This window comes from Carcharhinus amblyrhynchos, chromosome 23 (genome assembly GCF_965287045.1).
Source record: "Carcharhinus amblyrhynchos chromosome 23, sCarAmb.v2.hapA, whole genome shotgun sequence".
NCBI lineage: Eukaryota > Metazoa > Chordata > Chondrichthyes > Carcharhiniformes > Carcharhinidae > Carcharhinus > Carcharhinus amblyrhynchos.
This window is the reverse complement of record NC_137346.1, coordinates 40,901,488-40,921,007: the sequence shown is the minus strand read 5'-3', so window position 1 is coordinate 40,921,007 and position 19,520 is coordinate 40,901,488. Positions and strand designations below refer to the sequence as shown.

At 42.1% G+C, this 19,520-nt stretch overlaps 1 protein-coding gene across 2 annotated transcripts in view; it reads left to right on the top strand.

The window, feature by feature from the left end:
* ap2b1 (adaptor related protein complex 2 subunit beta 1) overlaps positions 1 to 19,520 on the top strand; it is a 272,901-nt gene that overhangs the window by 126,152 nt on the left and 127,229 nt on the right. Inside the window, exons 15-17 of one of the 2 annotated variants that reach the window (XM_080210856.1) lie at positions 3,479 to 3,520; positions 4,586 to 4,732; positions 10,681 to 10,826. In XM_080210856.1, coding sequence (XP_080066982.1) covers positions 3,479 to 3,520; positions 4,586 to 4,732; positions 10,681 to 10,826 — 335 coding nt within the window. The remainder of the gene's footprint in view (positions 1 to 3,478; positions 3,521 to 4,585; positions 4,733 to 10,680; positions 10,827 to 19,520) is intronic. The other variant, XM_080210859.1, reaches the window with a different exon arrangement.

Below are 19,520 nucleotides of genomic sequence, written 5' to 3'. Positions count from 1 at the left end.
CCTGTTTTCTCTGATAATGTGTGGACAAAATTTAAATCATTCAAGTTGTATTTAGTTTTGAGTACGGAAAACAAGCAAGTTCTTTTTTTTCCCCCTCAATTGTGGGTTTGTTGTGTCTCTGTTATTGCAGACATTCCTGTTAAGGTGCATTTAGGGTTGCACCATCACCATTGCAGTTTCACTTAGCTTTGGCCTAATGTCACAGTTGCAGTGTGAATACAGTTTGACTCTGGAGGTCACGGATTCACCGGACAGTAAGACAGTGAAGTAAACCTTTGTGAACTTAAGGGGAAGTTAAATAAACACAAGGGTGAGAGAAATAGAGCGCTATGCCGATAGGGCTAGATGAGGTGAGGTAAGAGGTTGTGCAGCAGAAACACCAACATGGACTAGTTTAATGGCCTTTTTGAGCTATAAATTGAGTTCTGATTGAACAGACTTTCATTTCAAAATCAGTTGGATTTCCATTCATTGGAAAAACTAAAGGAATTAATGCACTGACAATGGGTGCTCATGAGGCATCTCATTCTACTTGTTTAATACTATTAATGACACCAGATAATTGCTGCATTTTTCTATTTTCATTGCTTGTGCAGTACGTCGTCTTTTGTTGAGCTGTTTTGGTCTTCAGTTTTGTTCTCCTAGCTTTGTCCCTTCCACTCCTGAAGATGCTAAGTTACAACAGCTTCCAGTGCACTTTGTGTGTCAGCAGTTAATAAGTGAGCACATACAGCCAATCCATTGAATTCAATGAATTAGATTTAGACCTTACCTAGCATTGTTGTTCATTTCCCCTGAATGACTATAATTGTCTTAATGTTTCTGCTCAGTTCCGTTGTCTGGTTTGCTGAAAGTGAGTACAGTGGGAATAATTGAGCCTAGTGATGGAAAACAGATTGAAAAGTCTGTTCCTATATGACTCAGCACCTCTACACACTGTATCCACTGAGCCTTTATGGAACCTACTGGGATTCTTATAAAGCAGCTCACAAATGACTGGTCACAGGTAGTCTTCCATTGGGATACATTTGTGCTTAACTAAACAATGCAACTTCCTTCCTGCTGTTGAAGTTTATTTATTAGTCACAAGTAGGCCTACATGGCAGTGAAATTACTGTGAAAATCCCCCGCTGAACATTCTAGGAAATTAAATATTTTGTAGACTTCGGAAGCAACGGATCAATTTTACATGATGTCCAATTTCATTGGCTCATTTTATTAGAGATTAAATTTGGGATTATTTTCATACATGAAGTATGTCATGTTGCAATTTTGGTGCAGGCGTCTGTGAACACACAGTATCAGACAGATGCTGTACCCGTATCCCTCTTCAATCTTGCCAAAGCAGTTGTTCTAGAGATTGATTTGAGGCAGTGGTTGTCACTGTGCAACTCGGTTCTGAAGGACATCACAGCTAAATCAGATGCTACCTTCACATTCAATACACTTTCCAATAGGTGTCCCTGAATAATGGCCAGTGAGGTGGGGAACATGGACTAATTGAAACTTTTGCTCATGCAGAGGTTAAATCTAACATCACTAACACTACTCACAACAACATTAGTCGAATTGGGCATTCCTGACGTTGACTTGGGATATTCAGTAGCATCAGAAATTTCAAATTACTGCCCTTAAAATAACAAAACACAGGAGTCAGATGCTGAGCCACATAATGAGTTATTAGGACTGGTTATCAAAAACCTAGTCAAAGAGGCTGGATTTACGAGCGTCTTAAACCATAAGGGAAAGGGTGAGGTTTCGGGAAAGAATTCCATAGTTTAGGATCCACCTGGCCAGTTGAAAACATTGCTGCCAATGATTGGATGCACAGGAGACCAGAAAAGGAGGAACATGATGTTTTCAGAGGGTTGGATGACTGGAATGAATTGCAGAGATAGGAAAGAGTCAGATAACGTAGGGCTTTGAACACAAAAAGGAGAATTTTAATATTAAGGCATTGCTGGACTGAGAATCAGTATAGCTTAGTTGGTGAATGGGAGTCAGGATAGGTTAAGCTAAGAGTTTTGGGTGAGCTGACATTTAAAGGTTGGAAGATGGTAAGCCAGTTAAGAGAGCATTGGAGTAATTGAGCCGAGTAACATAAAACAGATTGAGAAGCCTTTTCTTGTATGGATCAGCATCTCTCCATGCTATATCATTGAACCTTAATGGAATTGACTGGGATTCTTCTTGAGCAGTTCACAAACGACAGGTAATGAATGGGTTGTCTTATTTGGATGCACTTGCAATTCCCGTTGTGCTGGGCGTTCTGAAAAATATAAACATCCCACAGATTTCAGGTGTAATGATGGAATTGCACATGAATGTGTGATTTTACTGGCTCACTTCCTTGAAATTTAAATTTGGTTTTCATATATGAAGCCTATCACTTTGGAATTTTGGTGCAGACATGCTGTGAGCAATTGTCAATGACTTGATAAGAGACTTGTAGAGGAATTGATTGCAGCAGAGACTTCCAGTGCAGCACTGTGTCAACATGTATAACGTGAGCGCGCACACTTGATCCACTGAATTCAATGAATTATATTTAGGCCTTTCCTAACATTGAACTTTTTGAAATCTTTTAGTTCTGTTGTTCATATTTCCCCTGAATGACTATTTGTCTTAATAGTTCTGTTCAGTTCCATTGTCTGGTTTGCTGGGAGTGAATAGAGCTGGAATCTAAGGATTGCTCACCGCCTCTTTCCTCTTTCAATTATTTCCTGCCTGGCTATCATTGACCAAATGCTTGACTTGCCTGTGAGACTGAACTAAATTGGTTGGGACTGAAAATTCTCCCTATCAACCAGTCAGAAACTGTTTATATTAAATGAGTGAAAATCCGCTTTAATCTGAAATAAATTTTCATTATTCTCTGCAAGATTGGTTTGAATAAATTAGAATTGGTGAGGGTTGTGGAAGTTAACATTTTCTTAATTAACTCATAAATGCATTTCTCCCTTCACCGCTGGCTGTCTGTGCCTTCTGGCTGTCCGTATAGTGCCCTCTGGCTGGCTAGCTGGCTGTCTGTCTGTCGAATGCTTTCTGGCTAGCTGGCTGTCAGTCTGTCTAATCCCCTCTGGCTAGCTGGCTGTCTGTCTGTCTAATGCCCTCTGGCTAGCAGCTGTCTGTCTGTCTGTCTAATGCCCTCTGGCTAGCTGGCTGTCTGTCTAATCCCCTCTGGCTAGCTGGCTGTCTGTCTAATGCCCTTTGGCTGGTTGGCTGTCCATCTAGTGCCTCTGGCTGGCTGTCTATTAGTGTCCACTGGCTAGCTGTCTGTCTGAATATTGCCTCTGCTGGCTGGCTGTCGGTGTATTGCCCGCTGGCTGGCTGGCAGGCTGTTGCCCACTGCTGTCTGTCCGGCTATTGCCCACTGGCTGGCTATTGCCTGCTGCTGTCTGTCTGGCTATTGCCCTCTAGCTATCTATTTTTTGCTCTCTGCTTCATTGACTCTGACTCTGTATTCTATATCTTTCAGCTTGGGGGAGATCTTGGCGGGCCTACTGGTGGGAGTCCAGCGGTGAGTTTTTCTCCTAAAGTGACAAATATATCACAATTAAAGTTTATGGGGGTTTGATTTGTTCTTATACTTTTCCCTCTTGGAATTTGCTGATTTTTGTGCAGTTTGATTCTGAGCTTCTCCACCCTGTTGACCAGTTATTTCCCCAACTTTCCAGTCTTAATGTCTGATCTCCGTTGCTTAGTATTGTCAGGCTAATCACTACGGGTGTTATCACAGTGCAGTCTAACCCTTTGTCCCCTGGTGTTGCATGCATCATTCAGCAGGAGTGACAGGATAGTAATCAGGAGCGATAATCTATCAGGTACTTTTACTTTGTGCACACCTGAGCAGTTGGTCTCAAATTGGTGTTGACTTACTCATAATCTGTTCACCCCCTTGGGATGGGACATGGTATGGCAAGACTCAAACAAAGGAAAGGGAATCAATTTAATTAAATCAGCCTTGATCATATTACATGAATGTGCAATGCAGCAATGGGCCATTTGACCCAACTCGTCCATGTTAGTGTTTATACTCCACCTAATCCCTTCCCACTGCTCTTTATGTAATCCCCATCGTCAGCCTTCCTATTGTGTTTAGCTTTGACTTTATATGGAATTAACAAAGGTTAGGAGTGAGTAAGTGTAATGTAATGTACTGTGCAGAGGAGTAATGTGCTAGACTTTTATGGATATCAGCTGCCAATTTGAAATCATGACGTTGGACTCCTTGTTACAAGATCCTCAATCAAATTTAAACAACGTTAATACTACTTAAAATATCACTCAACCACTTTCACCAAAGCCTTCAGGAGCCTTGTTTGCAGTCATCACCGCTGAATGAAGACGGTGTTCATAGATAATCTTTCTGATGCAAAACAGCTACAAATGCAGTTTAGCATGAAATACTGCCATAAATGCAATGATGTGCAAATAAAACGTCTATCTAAAAATGTAACCATCCAAATAAGCTGCTCCGATTCAAATGGAACATTTGAAGCAATTGAATATTGGTACTCAGTTTGCTTTGTACAGAAATGTTCTGATACTAAATGTTCACGCGTTAAAATTATTTTTGTTGCAGGTTGGTCAAAGCTTTATACCTTCATCTGTGCCTGCTACATTTGGCCCATCACCAACCCCTGCTGTGTCGAGCAGTGGCCTGAGTGATCTGTTTGAACTCTCAACTGGAATTGGAATGGCAGCCGGAGGCTATGTGGCTCCAAAAGCTGTAAGTGTGGATTACTGATCTTAATGATACAAAAGAAAAGTAGCACTGTTTTCAGCTTTATGGGTTGATAAAGATTGATGAAGAATCTTGCATTTTGGGAGATAATTAGCTCCCTAACTACCTGGAAACCGTTCTGAGTGAATTATTTTCTCTTAAACTATATATCTTCATTCGTGCAATAGCTGCTGTTGCCTGGAAAGTTACAGAAGGCCTCTGCTATTAAATGCAGACTTGCTTGAAACTGCACCTTCCAATCATATGTTTCCATGATATACTACCACTGAGACAGTGTATCATTTACTCCTTTTCCTCTCACTGGTTTCTTATTGCTTATGTGAGACTATTTGTTCAATGTTGCACCCCGTGTTTTTGTTTAAAACCTGCTTGACCTCGAATTAACCAGTGTCTCTCAATAATTACCTACCTTTAATAGTCATAACCAAGGCTTCTGATTAATATTAGGGGTCATATTAAAAAAAAAAGTAAGGTTTAAAGTTTATTTTTATTAGTCACAAGTAGGCTTACGTTAACACTACAATGAAGTTACTGTGAAAATCCTTAGTGCCTGTTTGGGTACACTGAGGGAGAATTTAGCATGGCCAATCCACTTAACCAGCATGTTTTTCAGACTGTGGGAGGAAACTGGAGCACACAGAGGAAACCCATGTCGTCACAGGGAGAATGTGCAAACTCCACACAGACAATGACCCAAGTTGGGAATCGAACCCAGATCTCTGGCGCTGTGAGGCAGCAGTGCTGACCGCTGTGTCACCCTGCTGCCCCAAAGTAAATCTGCCTGCGAAAGCTAATGGTCCTGAGCATGGCAGAGCGTTTATACTTTTGACCTTAAATGGATGCATAACTATACCTTAGTAACAGTCTGGTAACTTTAGCATTATTTCATACAATGCACTTGTCCTTTTTAAAAACTTAGTGTTGTCTCACCCACTGTGCATCACAAGTCTACTAACTATATCTTAAAAATAAATGTTTTACGTTGTCACATTTTTCTTGTGTCACACCACGTATTTTTTCAAAGAGGAAGAAAGTGAGTTTTTTTTTGCTTGTTTTATTCTGTCCTACAATTGAGCTCCAGATCTGCTAAAGGGCAAGTAACCTCTAACTGATGTCAGGAAGTGACAGCGATTAGACTTGCTCACCTTTTGGCAGCACAGCAGAATACACATGGCTCCATCAATGCAGAACAATGCATATGAATTCCATGGTATAGTGTTCCTGCCCTTAGCAGTGAACTATGTTTATTGTGAACTATGCTAAAGCAGCAGCATAGAATGACACAACACAAGTTGGCCATTTGGACCATTGTACCTCTGCTGGCTATTTGAGAGAGTTTAATTTTCCTGCTCTTGCCCCTTCACCAAATTTTCCCCTTTTGTGCTTATCCAACTTCCTTTTTGACAGTTACTAATTGATCTGCCTCTATCATTCTTTCAGGCAACGCAATCCAGATCATAATACAGTATAAATTAACAAAAAAGTAATACTCTTCATGTTTCCATAGATTCGTTTAACAATTACCTGAAGGCTGTTTCCACAGATTATTGACCCACCAGCTAGTGAAAATAGTGTTTCATTTACTCTGTCATCGCCCTTTATGGTTCTGAACATGACTATTTAATTGCCCCTTGGTCTTCCTTAGTGCAAGAAGAACAATCCCAGATTCTGTTGTCACTCCATTCAAATGAAGACTCACATCCCAGTTACCATTCTAGGAAAATCTCTGAAGCATCTTGAAGGCCTTGATTTCCTTTGTGATGAAGCAGTCCAAGCAAAACAGATATAAATGCAGCGCAGTTCAGCATGCAATACTACCATAATTGCAATGATGTGCAATAATGCAAAATAATGTTGGTGACAATTAACTCAAGTGGTGCAAATAACACCAAGGTTGTGGGTTTGATGCCCGAACTGGCCAAATAGAATTGCCTATCCCTGTTACAGTGGTTAGCACTGCTGCCTCACAGGGCTAGTGACCCGGGTTCAGTTCCGGCCTTGGGTCGCTATCTGTGTCGGGTTTCATCCGGGTGCTCCGGTTTCCTGCCACACTCCAAAGATGTGATGGTTAGGTTGATTTGCTATGCTGAATTGTCCCAAGGAATAGCAGGGTATATACGTGGGGTTTCGGGGACGAGGCCTGGCTGGGATTGTTGTTGGTGTAGTCTTGATGGGTCGAATGGCCTCCTCCTGCTTTGTAAGGATTCTATGATTCTAAGCGTGGTGCCCAGCAGTATGCACAGCTCTCCAGCTGGAGCTTAACCAGTTATTTACAAAGATTTATAACTTATTTGCTTTTGTACATTATACCTTTGTTTATAAAGCCAAGGATTCCACATGATTTTTAACAATCTTCTGGACATGCCCTGCCACCTTCAAAGATCTGTGTATGAACACTCTTTGCAGTCCTTAAAAACTGAACAATTTAGTTGATATTCCTTCTCCTTATTCTTCCTACTAAAATGCATCGCTTCACACCTGTGTTAAATTGCACCTGCTGTACATCTGCCCAGTTCATCAATCTGTCTTCTCCTCATGTGTGTTACTATCCTCTTCACTCTTTGCTATATTTCTGAGTTTCGTGCCATCTAAAATTTGTAAATTATGATATGCGTATCCAAGACCAGATCACTGCTGCAAATCAGGGCAGTGGATCCAAATCCTGGGGATGTCTTCAAAACTGTTTACCACTATTCGTTTACCAATTTAATCTATGCTGTCACTGTTCCTTTTATCCCATGGGCTTTAACTTGCTAACATATTGAAATTAATTTACCAGTTACATGATCAGCGATAATGGTCATTCTGCAAGTCTTTTTATGTCGTCTTATAATTTGTTCAAGTTCTCAGTATTGAGTGACCTATCATTGTCAATTATGTACCTCTAGAAATAAATCTTGGTGTTCTGTTTGGTTTTATAATCAAGTCAATTGTGTATTTGTGCTCGCTATCCCTTTGCCTCTCTAACCCATTTAAATTCTTATTTTCAAATAATATGAGACATTCTTATCTCTTTTTACTAGACTGTGACTCATTTATTGGTGTTGAAATTCATTTTCCAATTACGTGGTCAACAATTGTGGCCATTCTGTAAGTTTATTCATGTCTTGTAATTTGTTTGAGTTCTCCGTATTGAGTGACCTCTGCCACAGCCTCCAATTTAGGATCATCCAGTCTTCAAATGTAGAAATTTGATCTTTGATTCTAAAATCCAAGTCATTAATATAAATGGTGAACAAGAGTGATCCTAGCGGGATCCGACTTTTTTTTTAAACCTCCTGCTGCTCTGGATAGCGACCATTTACCCCTATATACTGCTTTCTGTTTTGAGACCAGCTAGCTATCCATTCTGTTACTAGTTTGTTTTTCTTTGTCCAATCCTGCTCTTCTTCTGTTGGGGCTGCTGCTATGTCCTCCTAACACCCTGTAGTCCTCCCTCATCATTTCCCTTCAGGCTTGTTCTCCCAGTTCCCTAAGAGGTGCGCATCTGAGGAGGAACTCACCTGCTGGGTGGTAGATGCAGATTTAATAACTTCTAAAAGGGAAATTTGTATGCATTTGAAAGGAAGGTATTGGCAGGACCATGGGGAAAGTCTAGGGTTGCTGGATTAATTGGATAGCTCTTTGAAAAAGTCAGCCCAGGTGCAGTGGACTCAATTTTGATTCTGCGTTGATAGCAAACTTGAATGATAAAATAATATTTCGGCTTGAATGATTGAACACCGTGAATGTTTCCCTCAAAGTGACATTAACAGATTGTGCCACCTTTCCGCACACTTGTAACTGATTTATTCTTCATTTCAAACCTAATCAAGGGTTCTCAAGAATAACCTTTTTAGTGTACTAAAGCGATTCCAGTGCCTCGTAAAAAAAATTGAATCCCTGAGTATTTTGAAAACACGTGATAGCTGCCCTCCAGGGATTAAAGAATCAAAAGAATATGCAATGTTCACCATCAAATAATCATTGAAAACAGATTCAGTGTTAAAGGTGCACACCTTGGTGCTGTGATTATCCATTTTCCCAAGCGTAATGAGGTTCATTGCTTTCAAAGATATAAAATATGCCTATAAGTAATCAGTATTCAGAACATAAGCCTATTACTGTTGGTACTAGCTTCAGAACACATACGGTGCAATAGACGTGGTTTGTTCTCTTCTGTTATAATTCAGGTCAGAAACTCCAAAGTATTTTTTTGAAGCCCGCCTGGATCATAAGTTTTACACTTTGTATTTGGCTAGGATAAGCATGATACATTTCACCTCAGGTATGATTCTAATGACCCACTAGGGAGCTTTTATCAAACAATATAGTTAACATGCATGGAAAGAAAATTATCAATAACTTTTACCAATTACAGACAAAAACAAAACAACCATAATAATATATAACCTTAACAAATATATCTAAAATGTTCCAATCAAAGAAAAACATCCCACAGACAAAAACCCTTCCTACAAGTTTAACATGGCAAAAAAACCAATGCTCATGTGAGACTGGAACTGAGTCCTTTGGTTGGAGAATTGAAACCCTGACCTCTCAGCCTTGTAACTTCTTGCAGTCATCTGGATATGCTCAGAACCCTTTGAAGTCAGAACAGCTTCCCAGAATGCAAGAGAGTCTCTAGTCAAGCCACCAACAGCAGATTCGCTATTCCAGGAAGGCAAGAAGCCTTACTTTCAGTTAACCAGCAGAATTTTCAAAACCAGGGAGAGAGAGAAATACTCATTTTCAGTTTGATGTCCCTTCTAAAACTCAAACTGCAGCCAGCCAAAACAGAAAATGAAACTTTAAATTCACTAGGGAAAAAGAATGTCAAAAACAAATGACCTTCCTCCTAACAATGCACGGCCACAAATGATCCCAGAGTAAAAATAAAGAAACCCCATTTAAGCCACTGAACCAGCAATAAAAAGACTTCTCGCAGACAGCCCAGCAGCAATGAAGCCAAAACCGCTTATAGCTGCAGAGAACGTGATTTAAAAAAAAACTCTTAAGGTACACTAATGTCGCATCTTAATTCATTTAATATGGCACGGGAGATTGTTTAAGCAAAATTCACTAATTTTGTTTGCAACCCCAAAGTTATTAAGGAAAGTCATACATTAAATAGCCCAAAACTAAAGAGGGACACATCTGCTACCTAGAAGAACAAGAGTAATAAGCAAATAGAAACTCTGCCATGTGCAAGTTCCCTTCCTAGTATCACCAAATGTAATGTAAATAACCACATAATTTAGCACAAATTGGAAAGCCCACTCAACCAAGCTATCAAGACAGTTGCTATGGGAGTAAGGAAATGTGATTAATATATATTCGCCTCACAAGATGGAATGCCATTTTTAAGTTGAGAAATGTCTTGCCATCCAGGTTTGAGTCTGTTCAGGTTTAGTAGTTCTAAAGTGGATGAAATGCAATCCAAAATTATAAATAGAAATTTAAACCCAACTTGTATTCCAAATTTAGAAATTTATCTGCACAATCTGATTGAAGTTCGTAAAGAGGAGATAGTGTGATGTTTGATTTGGGAAGGTGAGCATGTAAAAGTCTTTTTTGAGGTGGATAGGGAAGAACACTAATGTCACCAAAACTAAAAAAATACTGCAGAAGCTGGAAATTTGAAATTAAGACAAGGAGCAGGAGTAACTCAACAGGTTGGCAGCAACTGTGGAGAGACAAGAGTTAATGTTACAATTTGGACGTAACCTCTTTGTGGAGAGAAGAACAGAGCTAACGTTTCGAGCCAAATATGTCGCTTCAGAACTGAAGAAGTGATATTTGACTCCAAATTTTAAGTCTTTTTCTTTTTTCCAGATGCTGTTAGACCTGCTGAGTATTTTGAATTTATTTTTATAACGTTGCCATGTTTGATGAAGCGGTTGATTGGTGTAACACAAGGACAATGAAGTTGCTAACGTTCCTTTCTTTTGCAGGTATGGTTACCTGCAGTGAAAGCCAAAGGCTTGGAAATTGCTGGCACCTTTTCTCGTAGGCAGGGTCATATTTACATGGACATGAACTTCACAAACAAGGCCTTACAGCACATGGTTGAATTTGCCATTCAGTTCAATAAGAATAGGTAAGAGCAATGCACCATTAAGTAAATTAAAAATAATGTTGATTTGATTGTTGAAAAGGAAAATCTATTTAATTTGGTTATTTTGCTGTCTTCTGACTGTCTGGGATATGTTTCTTAGGCATTTGTCATCCTCAGGCACAATGCTTACAGCACCATTCTTCGTGTGAGCCGAGAGATTGGCCATTCAGTAGTGTTCTGTGTTGAGTATTACTAACTACGCCCTGACCCACTGTTCCTCCACACGTTTTCCATCAGAAACTACGGTATATCAATCAAGAATTAGCTGACCCCTTACCCCCTAGTCTAGGGCATTGAGCGCCCAAATCCTGTCCTGTTAGAATTGCAGCCCCTCTAATTCTATCTTGACTAAAATCAACTTAACAAGAAATGAGCCGTAAATGAAATGTAATACTTCCCTGCCAGTAAGAACATTAATTTCACATTAGCTTCCAGTGTCCGTGTTCCAACCATTTTAGTTATAAATATTATATTAGTCTTAAATAAATGCAGGCAACCCTCCAGTTTTCGTTGGACTATTTTGTTAACTGCTACATGCTTCAGAAGGTCAGGGATGATTTGTCCTTTTATCTTCTGATCAAGAACTTAAATTTAATGAAAAGATATCGCAAGCATCTGCTTTGCTTCTTACAAACTAAAGCTTTCTGTTATAGTCCTGGACCAGAATCCCAAATTACATTCAGAAGTCAGGCTAGACAATTTTCTATTTTGGCAAAAATATAAAGAGGAATAATTCTGCTGACAAATTAGGGATATTTTATAGTAAAACAAACATTATTTAATAACACAATATAACACTAACAAGAAGCAGTTTAGCTTTTACTCATTGAATAATAGTTTCAAAAATGAAAGGAAATTACTTTAATTTCTGACATATCACTCTTTCAATTTCAAATAGGCATTATTCCCTTACCGACTTAAAATTCTACCAAGTACAGTTATATATACTTATCGTTAAATATACTTGCTTAAAGAAGTGTAGATAGTCTTGAAGTGCCGGAAGATTGGAAAACGGCTAATGTTACGCCATTGTTTAAGAAGGGTGCCAGGCAAAAGGCGGGGAATTATAGGCCTGTTAGTTTAACGTCTCTTGTAGGTAGAATGTTAGAATCCGTCATCAAGGAGGAAATAGCAAGGCATCTTGAGGGGAACTGCTTGATAGAGCAGACGCAGCACGATTTCGTTAAGGGGAAGTCGTGTCTGACAAATTTACTGGAGTTCTATGAAGATGTGGTCTGTCTTGATTTTCAGAAGGCGTTTGACAAGGTACCTCACAAGAGGTTATTGCAGAAGGTCAGGGGGCATGGAGTTGGGGGTAGGGTGTTAGCGTGGATAGAGGACTGGTTGTCAAATAGGAGGCAGAGAGTGGGGGTCAACGGGTGCTATTCGGATTGGCGGATGGTGACTAGTGGAGTGCCCCAGGGGTCGGTGCTGGGGCCTCAGCTATTTACCATTTATATAGATCATAGATCATAGAAAAGATCATAGAAACCCTACAGTACAGAAAGAGACCATTCGGCCCATTGAATCTGCACCGACCATAATCCCACCCAGGCCCTACCCCCATATCGCTATACATTTGCCCACTAATCTCTTCTCCGGCAAATTGTGCGGAGGGTGGGGAGAGTCCATTGTTTGCTGGAGCAGAGAGAGAGCTAAGATTTTACCTGTTAAAAACCTGTTTAAAATAAGTTTAAAGCACTTTACTCTTTGTAGAACTGTTTAAAGCATTTATTTATTGTATTTACTGCTTTAAGAATTCTGAGGGTGTGGTGAAAAGGCATTTGTGGACCAGCCTGCTTTAATTATCAAGGGGCCACACGGTGAAGCCTTCCATTGTTTGCTGGAGCAGAGAGAGAGCTAAGATTTTACCTGTTAAAAACCTGTTTAAAATAAGTTTAAAGCACTTTACTCTTTGTAGAACTGTTTAAAGCATTTATTTATTGTATTTACTGCTTTAAGAATTCTGAGGGTGTGGTGAAAAGGCATTTGTGGACCAGCCTGCTTTAAATCAGCGCCAGGTTTAAAAGGAGGCCTGGTGTAGACAGCGGGCAGCGTCTGAGCGGGCAGCGGAGTGAGTGGGAAGCAGAGTGAGTTAATAGGGCTTAATATCAAAAAGGGCTGGAAGGAAAAAGGCCTGGTGAGTTTGTTTGAAAAAAACAAGGAAAAAAAAATTTTTTCAAAACTACTACAGCAAGAAACAAAGAAAAAAATTTTTTCCCCATAAAAAATTACAGTGAATAATGGAGGGGCATGTGATGTGTGGTTTCTGTATGATGTGGGAACTGGCGGACCCCAGGGTCCTTCCCAGTGACCATGTCTGCAGTAAGTGCAGGTTGCTGGAGGAGCTCCAGCTCAAGGTGGATGAGCTGGCCTCTGAGCTACAGACACTGAGGCTCATCAGGGGGAGAGAGGGTGCCCCTAGACTGGCTAAATCTAAGGGTCAGGGACAAAAGGGGGCTGCTGGGAGGAGGAAGGGGGATGAGGAGCGGAGGCCTCAGCCTCTTAATCTGCATAACAGGTTTGAGGTTCTTGCTTCCAGTCTGGAAGAGGACGAGGCAGGTGAGGTTGGTGAGCAAATTGCACACGGTACAGTGATGCAGCAGGACATAGGCAAAGAGAAGGGGAAAAGGAACGTAGTAGTGATTGGAGATAGTGGGGTGAAGAGTATTGACACTGTCCTTTGTCACAATGACAAAGTGCACAGAAGGGTGTGTTGTCTGCCTGGTGCTCGGGTACAGGATGTCGCAGCTGGGCTGCAGAGGAACCTGGAGTGGGAGGGTGAGAACCCGGTCGTTGCAGTACATGTGGGTGCCAGCGACGTAGGCAAAGTGCGGACTGAGGATCTGGGGAGGGAGTATGAGAAGCTGGGAATGGAATTAAAAAGTAGAACCGACAAGGTGGTCGTCTCTGGGCTACTGCCTGAACCGAGTGCAGACGGGCGTAGGGTTGACAGGATAAAGGAAGTGAATGGGTGGCTCAGGGATTGGTGTGGGAGGAATGGGTTCGAATTTATGGGGCATTGGCACCAGTATTGGGGTAGGTGGGACTTGTTCGGGCGGGATGGGGTTGGTCTGAATCGTGCTGGGACCAGAGTGTTGGCGAATCGAGTAACGAGGACTGTAGACAGGGCTTTAAACTAATTAGGGGGGGGAGGGTGCGAGGGTAGGTGACGCTATGAGGTCTAAAGTTAAGGATAGGGTACAGGTAAGGGAAGAGGCCGAGGATGTCCCAATTGGTGGCGTTACGGCAAATAGGGTCCAGGTGAAGGCTGGGATGAAAGCGCTTTATCTGAATGCACGAAGCATTCGGAATAAAGTGGATGAGCTGGTGGCGCAGATCGACACAAATGGATACGATCTGGTGGCCATTACAGAGACGTGGCTGCAAGGTGACAGGGACTGGGAGATGAATGTACAGGGCTATCAAGTGTTTAGGAAGGATAGGCAGGAGGAAAGAGGGGGTGGCGTAGCTCTGCTGATTAAGGATAGTATCAAGGTGGTAGCAAGGGATGATATCGGAGCCAAAGAGCAGAACGTGGAATCGTTGTGGGTGGAGATTAGGAACAGCAAAGGGAGGAAGACTCTGGTGGGTGTCGTCTATAGGCCCCCGAATAATGATCTGGAGGTGGGGCGGGCTGTTAACACGCAAATAAGTGCGGCGTGCAGGAATGGGACGGCAGTAGTTATGGGAGATTTCAATCTGCATATTGATTGGTCGACCCATGTTGGACGAGGTGGGCTCGAGGAGGAGTTCTTGGAATGCTGCCGGGATAATTTCCTTGAACAGTGTGTGTTGGAGCCGACGAGGGAGCGAGCTATCTTGGATCTGGTGCTATGTAATGAGGCGGGTAGAATTAGGGACCTTGCGGTGAAGGATCCTCTTGGAGAGAGTGATCATTGTATGGCGGAGTTTCTGGTGCAGATGGAGGAGGAGAAAGTGGGTTCCCGGACACGCGTCCTTTGTTTGAATAGAGGGGAGTATGGTAGGATGAGAGAAGAATTGGCGAATGTGGACTGGGGGAGCGCGTTGGAAGGTAGGTCTGCTGAGGAGCAGTGGAGGATCTTTAAGGAGATCTTTCTTGGTGCTCAGCAGAAATTTATTCCGATGGTTAAAAAGGACAGTAGGAAGAGAGGTAATAAGCCGTGGATAACGAAGGAGGTGAAGGAAAGTGTTAAATTAAAAGCGGAGGAATTTAGAGTAGCTAAGAGCAGTGGGCGAGAAGAGGATTGGGAAAGGTTTAAATGTCAACAAAGATTGACAAAGAAGTTGATAAAGGAGGGTAGGAGAAGCTATGAGGCTGGGCTAGCACTTAATATAAAAAAGGATAGCAAGAGTTTTTATAAATATATAAAAAGGAAGAGGCTGGCTAGGGTGAACGTTGGTCCTTTAGAGGATGAGAAAGGGGAGCTAGTGGTAGGGGATGGGGATATGGCTAAGGTCTTGAATAACTTTTTTGTTTCTGTCTTCACGGAGGAGGACGTGAATAATTTGCCGGGTGTTAGCGATGGAAAGGTGGTAGGAATGGAGGGTCTTAATGACATTACTGTTACTAGAGAGGTGGTGCTCGACAGACCGGAGGGGCTGATTGTGGACAAGTCCCCAGGACCGGATGGAATGCATCCGAGGGTTCTGAAGGAAATGGCGGAGGTTATAGTGGATGCCTTGGTGGTTATTTTCCAGACGTCGCTGGATTCCGGGGAAGTGCCGGAAGATTGGAAAACGGCTAATGTTACGCCGTTGTTTAAGAAGGGTGCCAGGCAAAAGGCGGGGAATTATAGGCCGGTTAGTTTAACGTCTGTGGTAGGTAAAATGTTAGAATCCGTCATTAAGGAGGAAATTGCGAGGCATCTTGAAGGGAATTGCTTGATAGGGCGGACGCAACACGGTTTCATTAAAGGGAAGTCGTGTCTGACAAATTTACTGGAGTTCTATGAGGATGTGTCTAGGGCAGTGGATAGAGGAGAGCCGGTGGATGTGGTCTTTCTAGATTTTCAGAAGGCGTTTGACAAGGTACCTCACAAGAGGTTATTGCAGAAGGTCAGGGGACATGGAGTTGGGGGTAGGGTGTTAGCGTGGATAGAGGATTGGTTGTCAAATAGGAGGCAGAGAGTGGGGGTCAAAGGGTGCTATTCGGATTGGCGGTTGGCGACTAGTGGGGTGCCCCAGGGGTCGGTGCTGGGGCCTCAGCTATTTACCATTTATATAGATGATCTGGAGGAGGGAACCGAGTGCAGGGTGTCGAAATTTGCTGATGACACCAAGATTGGGGGAAAGGCAAATTGTGCGGAGGGTCTGGAGAGTCTGCAGAAGGATCTAGATAGGCTGGGTGAATGGGCCAGGAAATGGCAAATGGAATTTAATGTTGGCAAGTGTGAGGTGGTCCACTTTGGTAGGAAGAATGGTAGGAAGGACTATTACTTACGTGGCGAAAAACTGCAGCAGGCGACGGTGCAGAGGGACCTCGGGGTCCTTGTGCATGAGTCGCAAAAACCCAGCTTGCAGGTGCAGCAGGTGGTCAGGAAGGCGAATGGGATGCTGGCCTTCATAGCGAGGGGGATTGAATATAAAAGTAGGGAGGTCTTGCTGCAGTTGTATAGGGCATTGTTGAGGCCGCAGCTGGAGTACTGTGTGCAGTTTTGGGCGCCGCACCTGTGCAAGGATATTTTGGCCCTGGAGGGAGTGCAGAGGAGGTTTACTAGGCTGATACTGCAGTTGAGGGGATTGAGCTATGAGGAGAGGCTGAATAAACTAGGCTTGTACTCGTTAGAGTTTAGAAGAATGAGGGGAGATCTCATTGAGACGTATAAGATGATGAATGGGATGGATAGGATAGAGGTGGAGAGACTGTTCCCGCTCAAAAAAGACAGTAGGACTAGGGGGCACAGCCTCAAGATAAAGGGGGGTGCAGTTTAGAACGGAGTTGAGGAGGAACTTCTTCACTCAAAGGGTGGTGAATCTCTGGAATTCTCTGCCTGTTGAAGTGGTGGAGGCTGCCTCGCTAAATATTTTTAAGACGCGGGTTGATGGGTTTTTGATAAGAGAGGGGATTAAGGGTTATGGGGAGAGGGCGGGAATGTGGAACTGAGCCACCACAGATCAGCCATGATCTTATTGAATGGCGGGGCAGGCTCGAAGGGCTAGTTGGCCTCCTCCTGCTCCTATTTCTTATGTTCTTGAAGCCCTCAGAGAGAGATTTTGCGTTTCAGAGCAGCTTGCAGACCCCAGCCAAAACTCAAGGTTGTTTTTCTCTGCTACAGACCTGCCTCCTCCCACTAACCACATTATCACATGATCCCACCAATCAACCTAATCAAAACCCCCAAGGGAAATCTTCATCTATAAACAAAAATCCATTAGCTCTCTCCTAAGTAAATACTGTATGGCTAAAAGGAGTAATAATCCTGCTTTCCCAGCACCTGAGCTAAACGTTTTCCAAACATACCAGCTGCATGCAGAAAAAAGCTGAATTTTAAACATTCCCCTTAAGCAAAAAGAAATATATATCTATAGCAACTGCCTACTATCATCACACTTGTTACTTTATGTAGCGTGGCATTATACATTCTCTTTGTGATGCCCAACTGGATAAACTAGGATGATGACCCTCATTCTGCTTTGAGTTAGCTGACCTCGGCCAGAGTAAGAGCTTCACAGTTGTATCAGTCCTCCTAGCATTGGAGAATTAATGGCCTAGATACCAAAGAAAATGCTGAAGCAAAGTTGCTGACCTTGAAAGCCGTCCATGAAGATCTAGCAACCTCTGTGATCTGAATTGTCCCTTTCCCAGTGTCAATTTGAATCTGGAACCAAGTCAAAGGGATATCAGGTGTCCGTAAGCAGTGATGTGAAGAAGCAGGATAGGTAACCAGTCACATGGAAGTTAGCTCACAGGCAGTAAACCTTGAAGAAAAGTGGACTGAATTATTCACTTTTCATTAAAATTGTATGGAGTGAAATAAAAAGGAAATGGGATTGTGGTAGAAGCTGAAATGTCAAAGTTTAAAAAAAACATAGTCATGGTGGAAAAACTTGATATTTCCACAAATATAAAATTAGTTTTCAGGGACAGTGAGATTGTTCAGGGACTATGAACTTGTTACATTATTTAAACCCAGTTACACCTCAGTCATTGAGTTGTAATTTTCTCAAGTGTCTTTACAGTGACACTAATAGAGTAAAATTGGAGGTTAGAAATTCAGTGATTTCTACTTGATCATCATCTGGTGGAACTTGTGGACAAGCGTAGAATCATGAACAGCAACTTCTGCGTTTCCGTGTTTAACTGCACATATGCCAACTCCAGAAACTGGTGTGATGATGGTGAGCACAGACAGTTTTGCTGTCACTACCATTGCAAAACCTAGGCCTGTCTGGAATTCCATTCTAATCACTTTCCAGGAAGTCTCACTGGATGTCAAGTATGTGAATATTTGTTAAGACGTTGGACATGGAATAATTTCCCATATCTACAGCAGTTAGTAAGCCATTAACTAGTCAGAGGTTTACAGCATGGAAACAGGCCCTTCTGCCCAACTTGTCCATGCTGCCTGGTTTTTACCATTTAGCTCGTCCCAATTGCCCGAGTTTGGTGCATATCCCTCTTTCCCCATCTTACTCATGTAACTATCCAAATGCTTTTTAAAAACAAAATTGTACCCACCTCTTCTACCACCCCTGGCATCTCATTTCAGACACTCACCCTCTGTGTGAAAATATTGCCCTCTCGACCCTTTTGTATTTCTCCCCTCACCTTGTACCTGTGCCCCCTCGTTTTAGCTCATTGACCTGTAGTTCCCAAGCTTTTTCCCCTACCTTTGGGAAAAGATGTTGACTATCTACCTTATCTATGCCCTTAATTACTTAATAGGCCTCTGTAAGATCACCTCTAAGTCTCCTATATTCAGGGAAGAAAGTCCCAGTCTATCCAGCTTGTCCTTATAACTCAAACCATCAAGTCCCAGTAGCATCCTAGTAAATCTATTCTGCACTCTCTCTTGTTTATAATATCCTATCTATAATAGGGTGACCAGAACTGTGCACAGAATTCTAAGTGCGAGACACGATTTTCCACTTACAAAACCATGCTGACAGTCCCTAATCAGTCCTTGCATCTCTAAATGTCTGTAGATCCTGTGTCTCAGAATACCCTTTAACAATTAAGCACTACAGAAGTTAAGCTCATTGACCTGTAGTTCCCAAGCTTTTCCCTGCGGCCTTTCTTAAACACCTTTCCCCTAACATGCTCTGTCTAATCTAACACATGAAGAATGACGACTTCAGCAAAATATTGGAAAATTGTTCTCATCTGTAATTCACAAGATGGTGCATTCCCATTCGTTTTGGGAATTAAAGAATTTAAAAATCTAATGATGAGGTGAAGGAAACAGTTACCATGATCATTCAAGAAGGAGAGACAAGTGGTGCAATAACTACAATAAGTTCAGAGGATAGGTGATGAAGAGGAAAACAGACAGACGTAGAGAATGAGAATAAAATGACAGTGTAAAAGGGAATCCAAAAATCATTTACCAGCATACATAGGTTCCTGATGGAGACAAAGATTGTGTTGGATCATGCGAGAATGGGGGAATGGCATAGTGACACAGTAGTTAGCTCTGCTCACTCACGGCTCCAGTGATCCGATTTCAGTTCCAGCCTTGGGTCTGTTTGGAG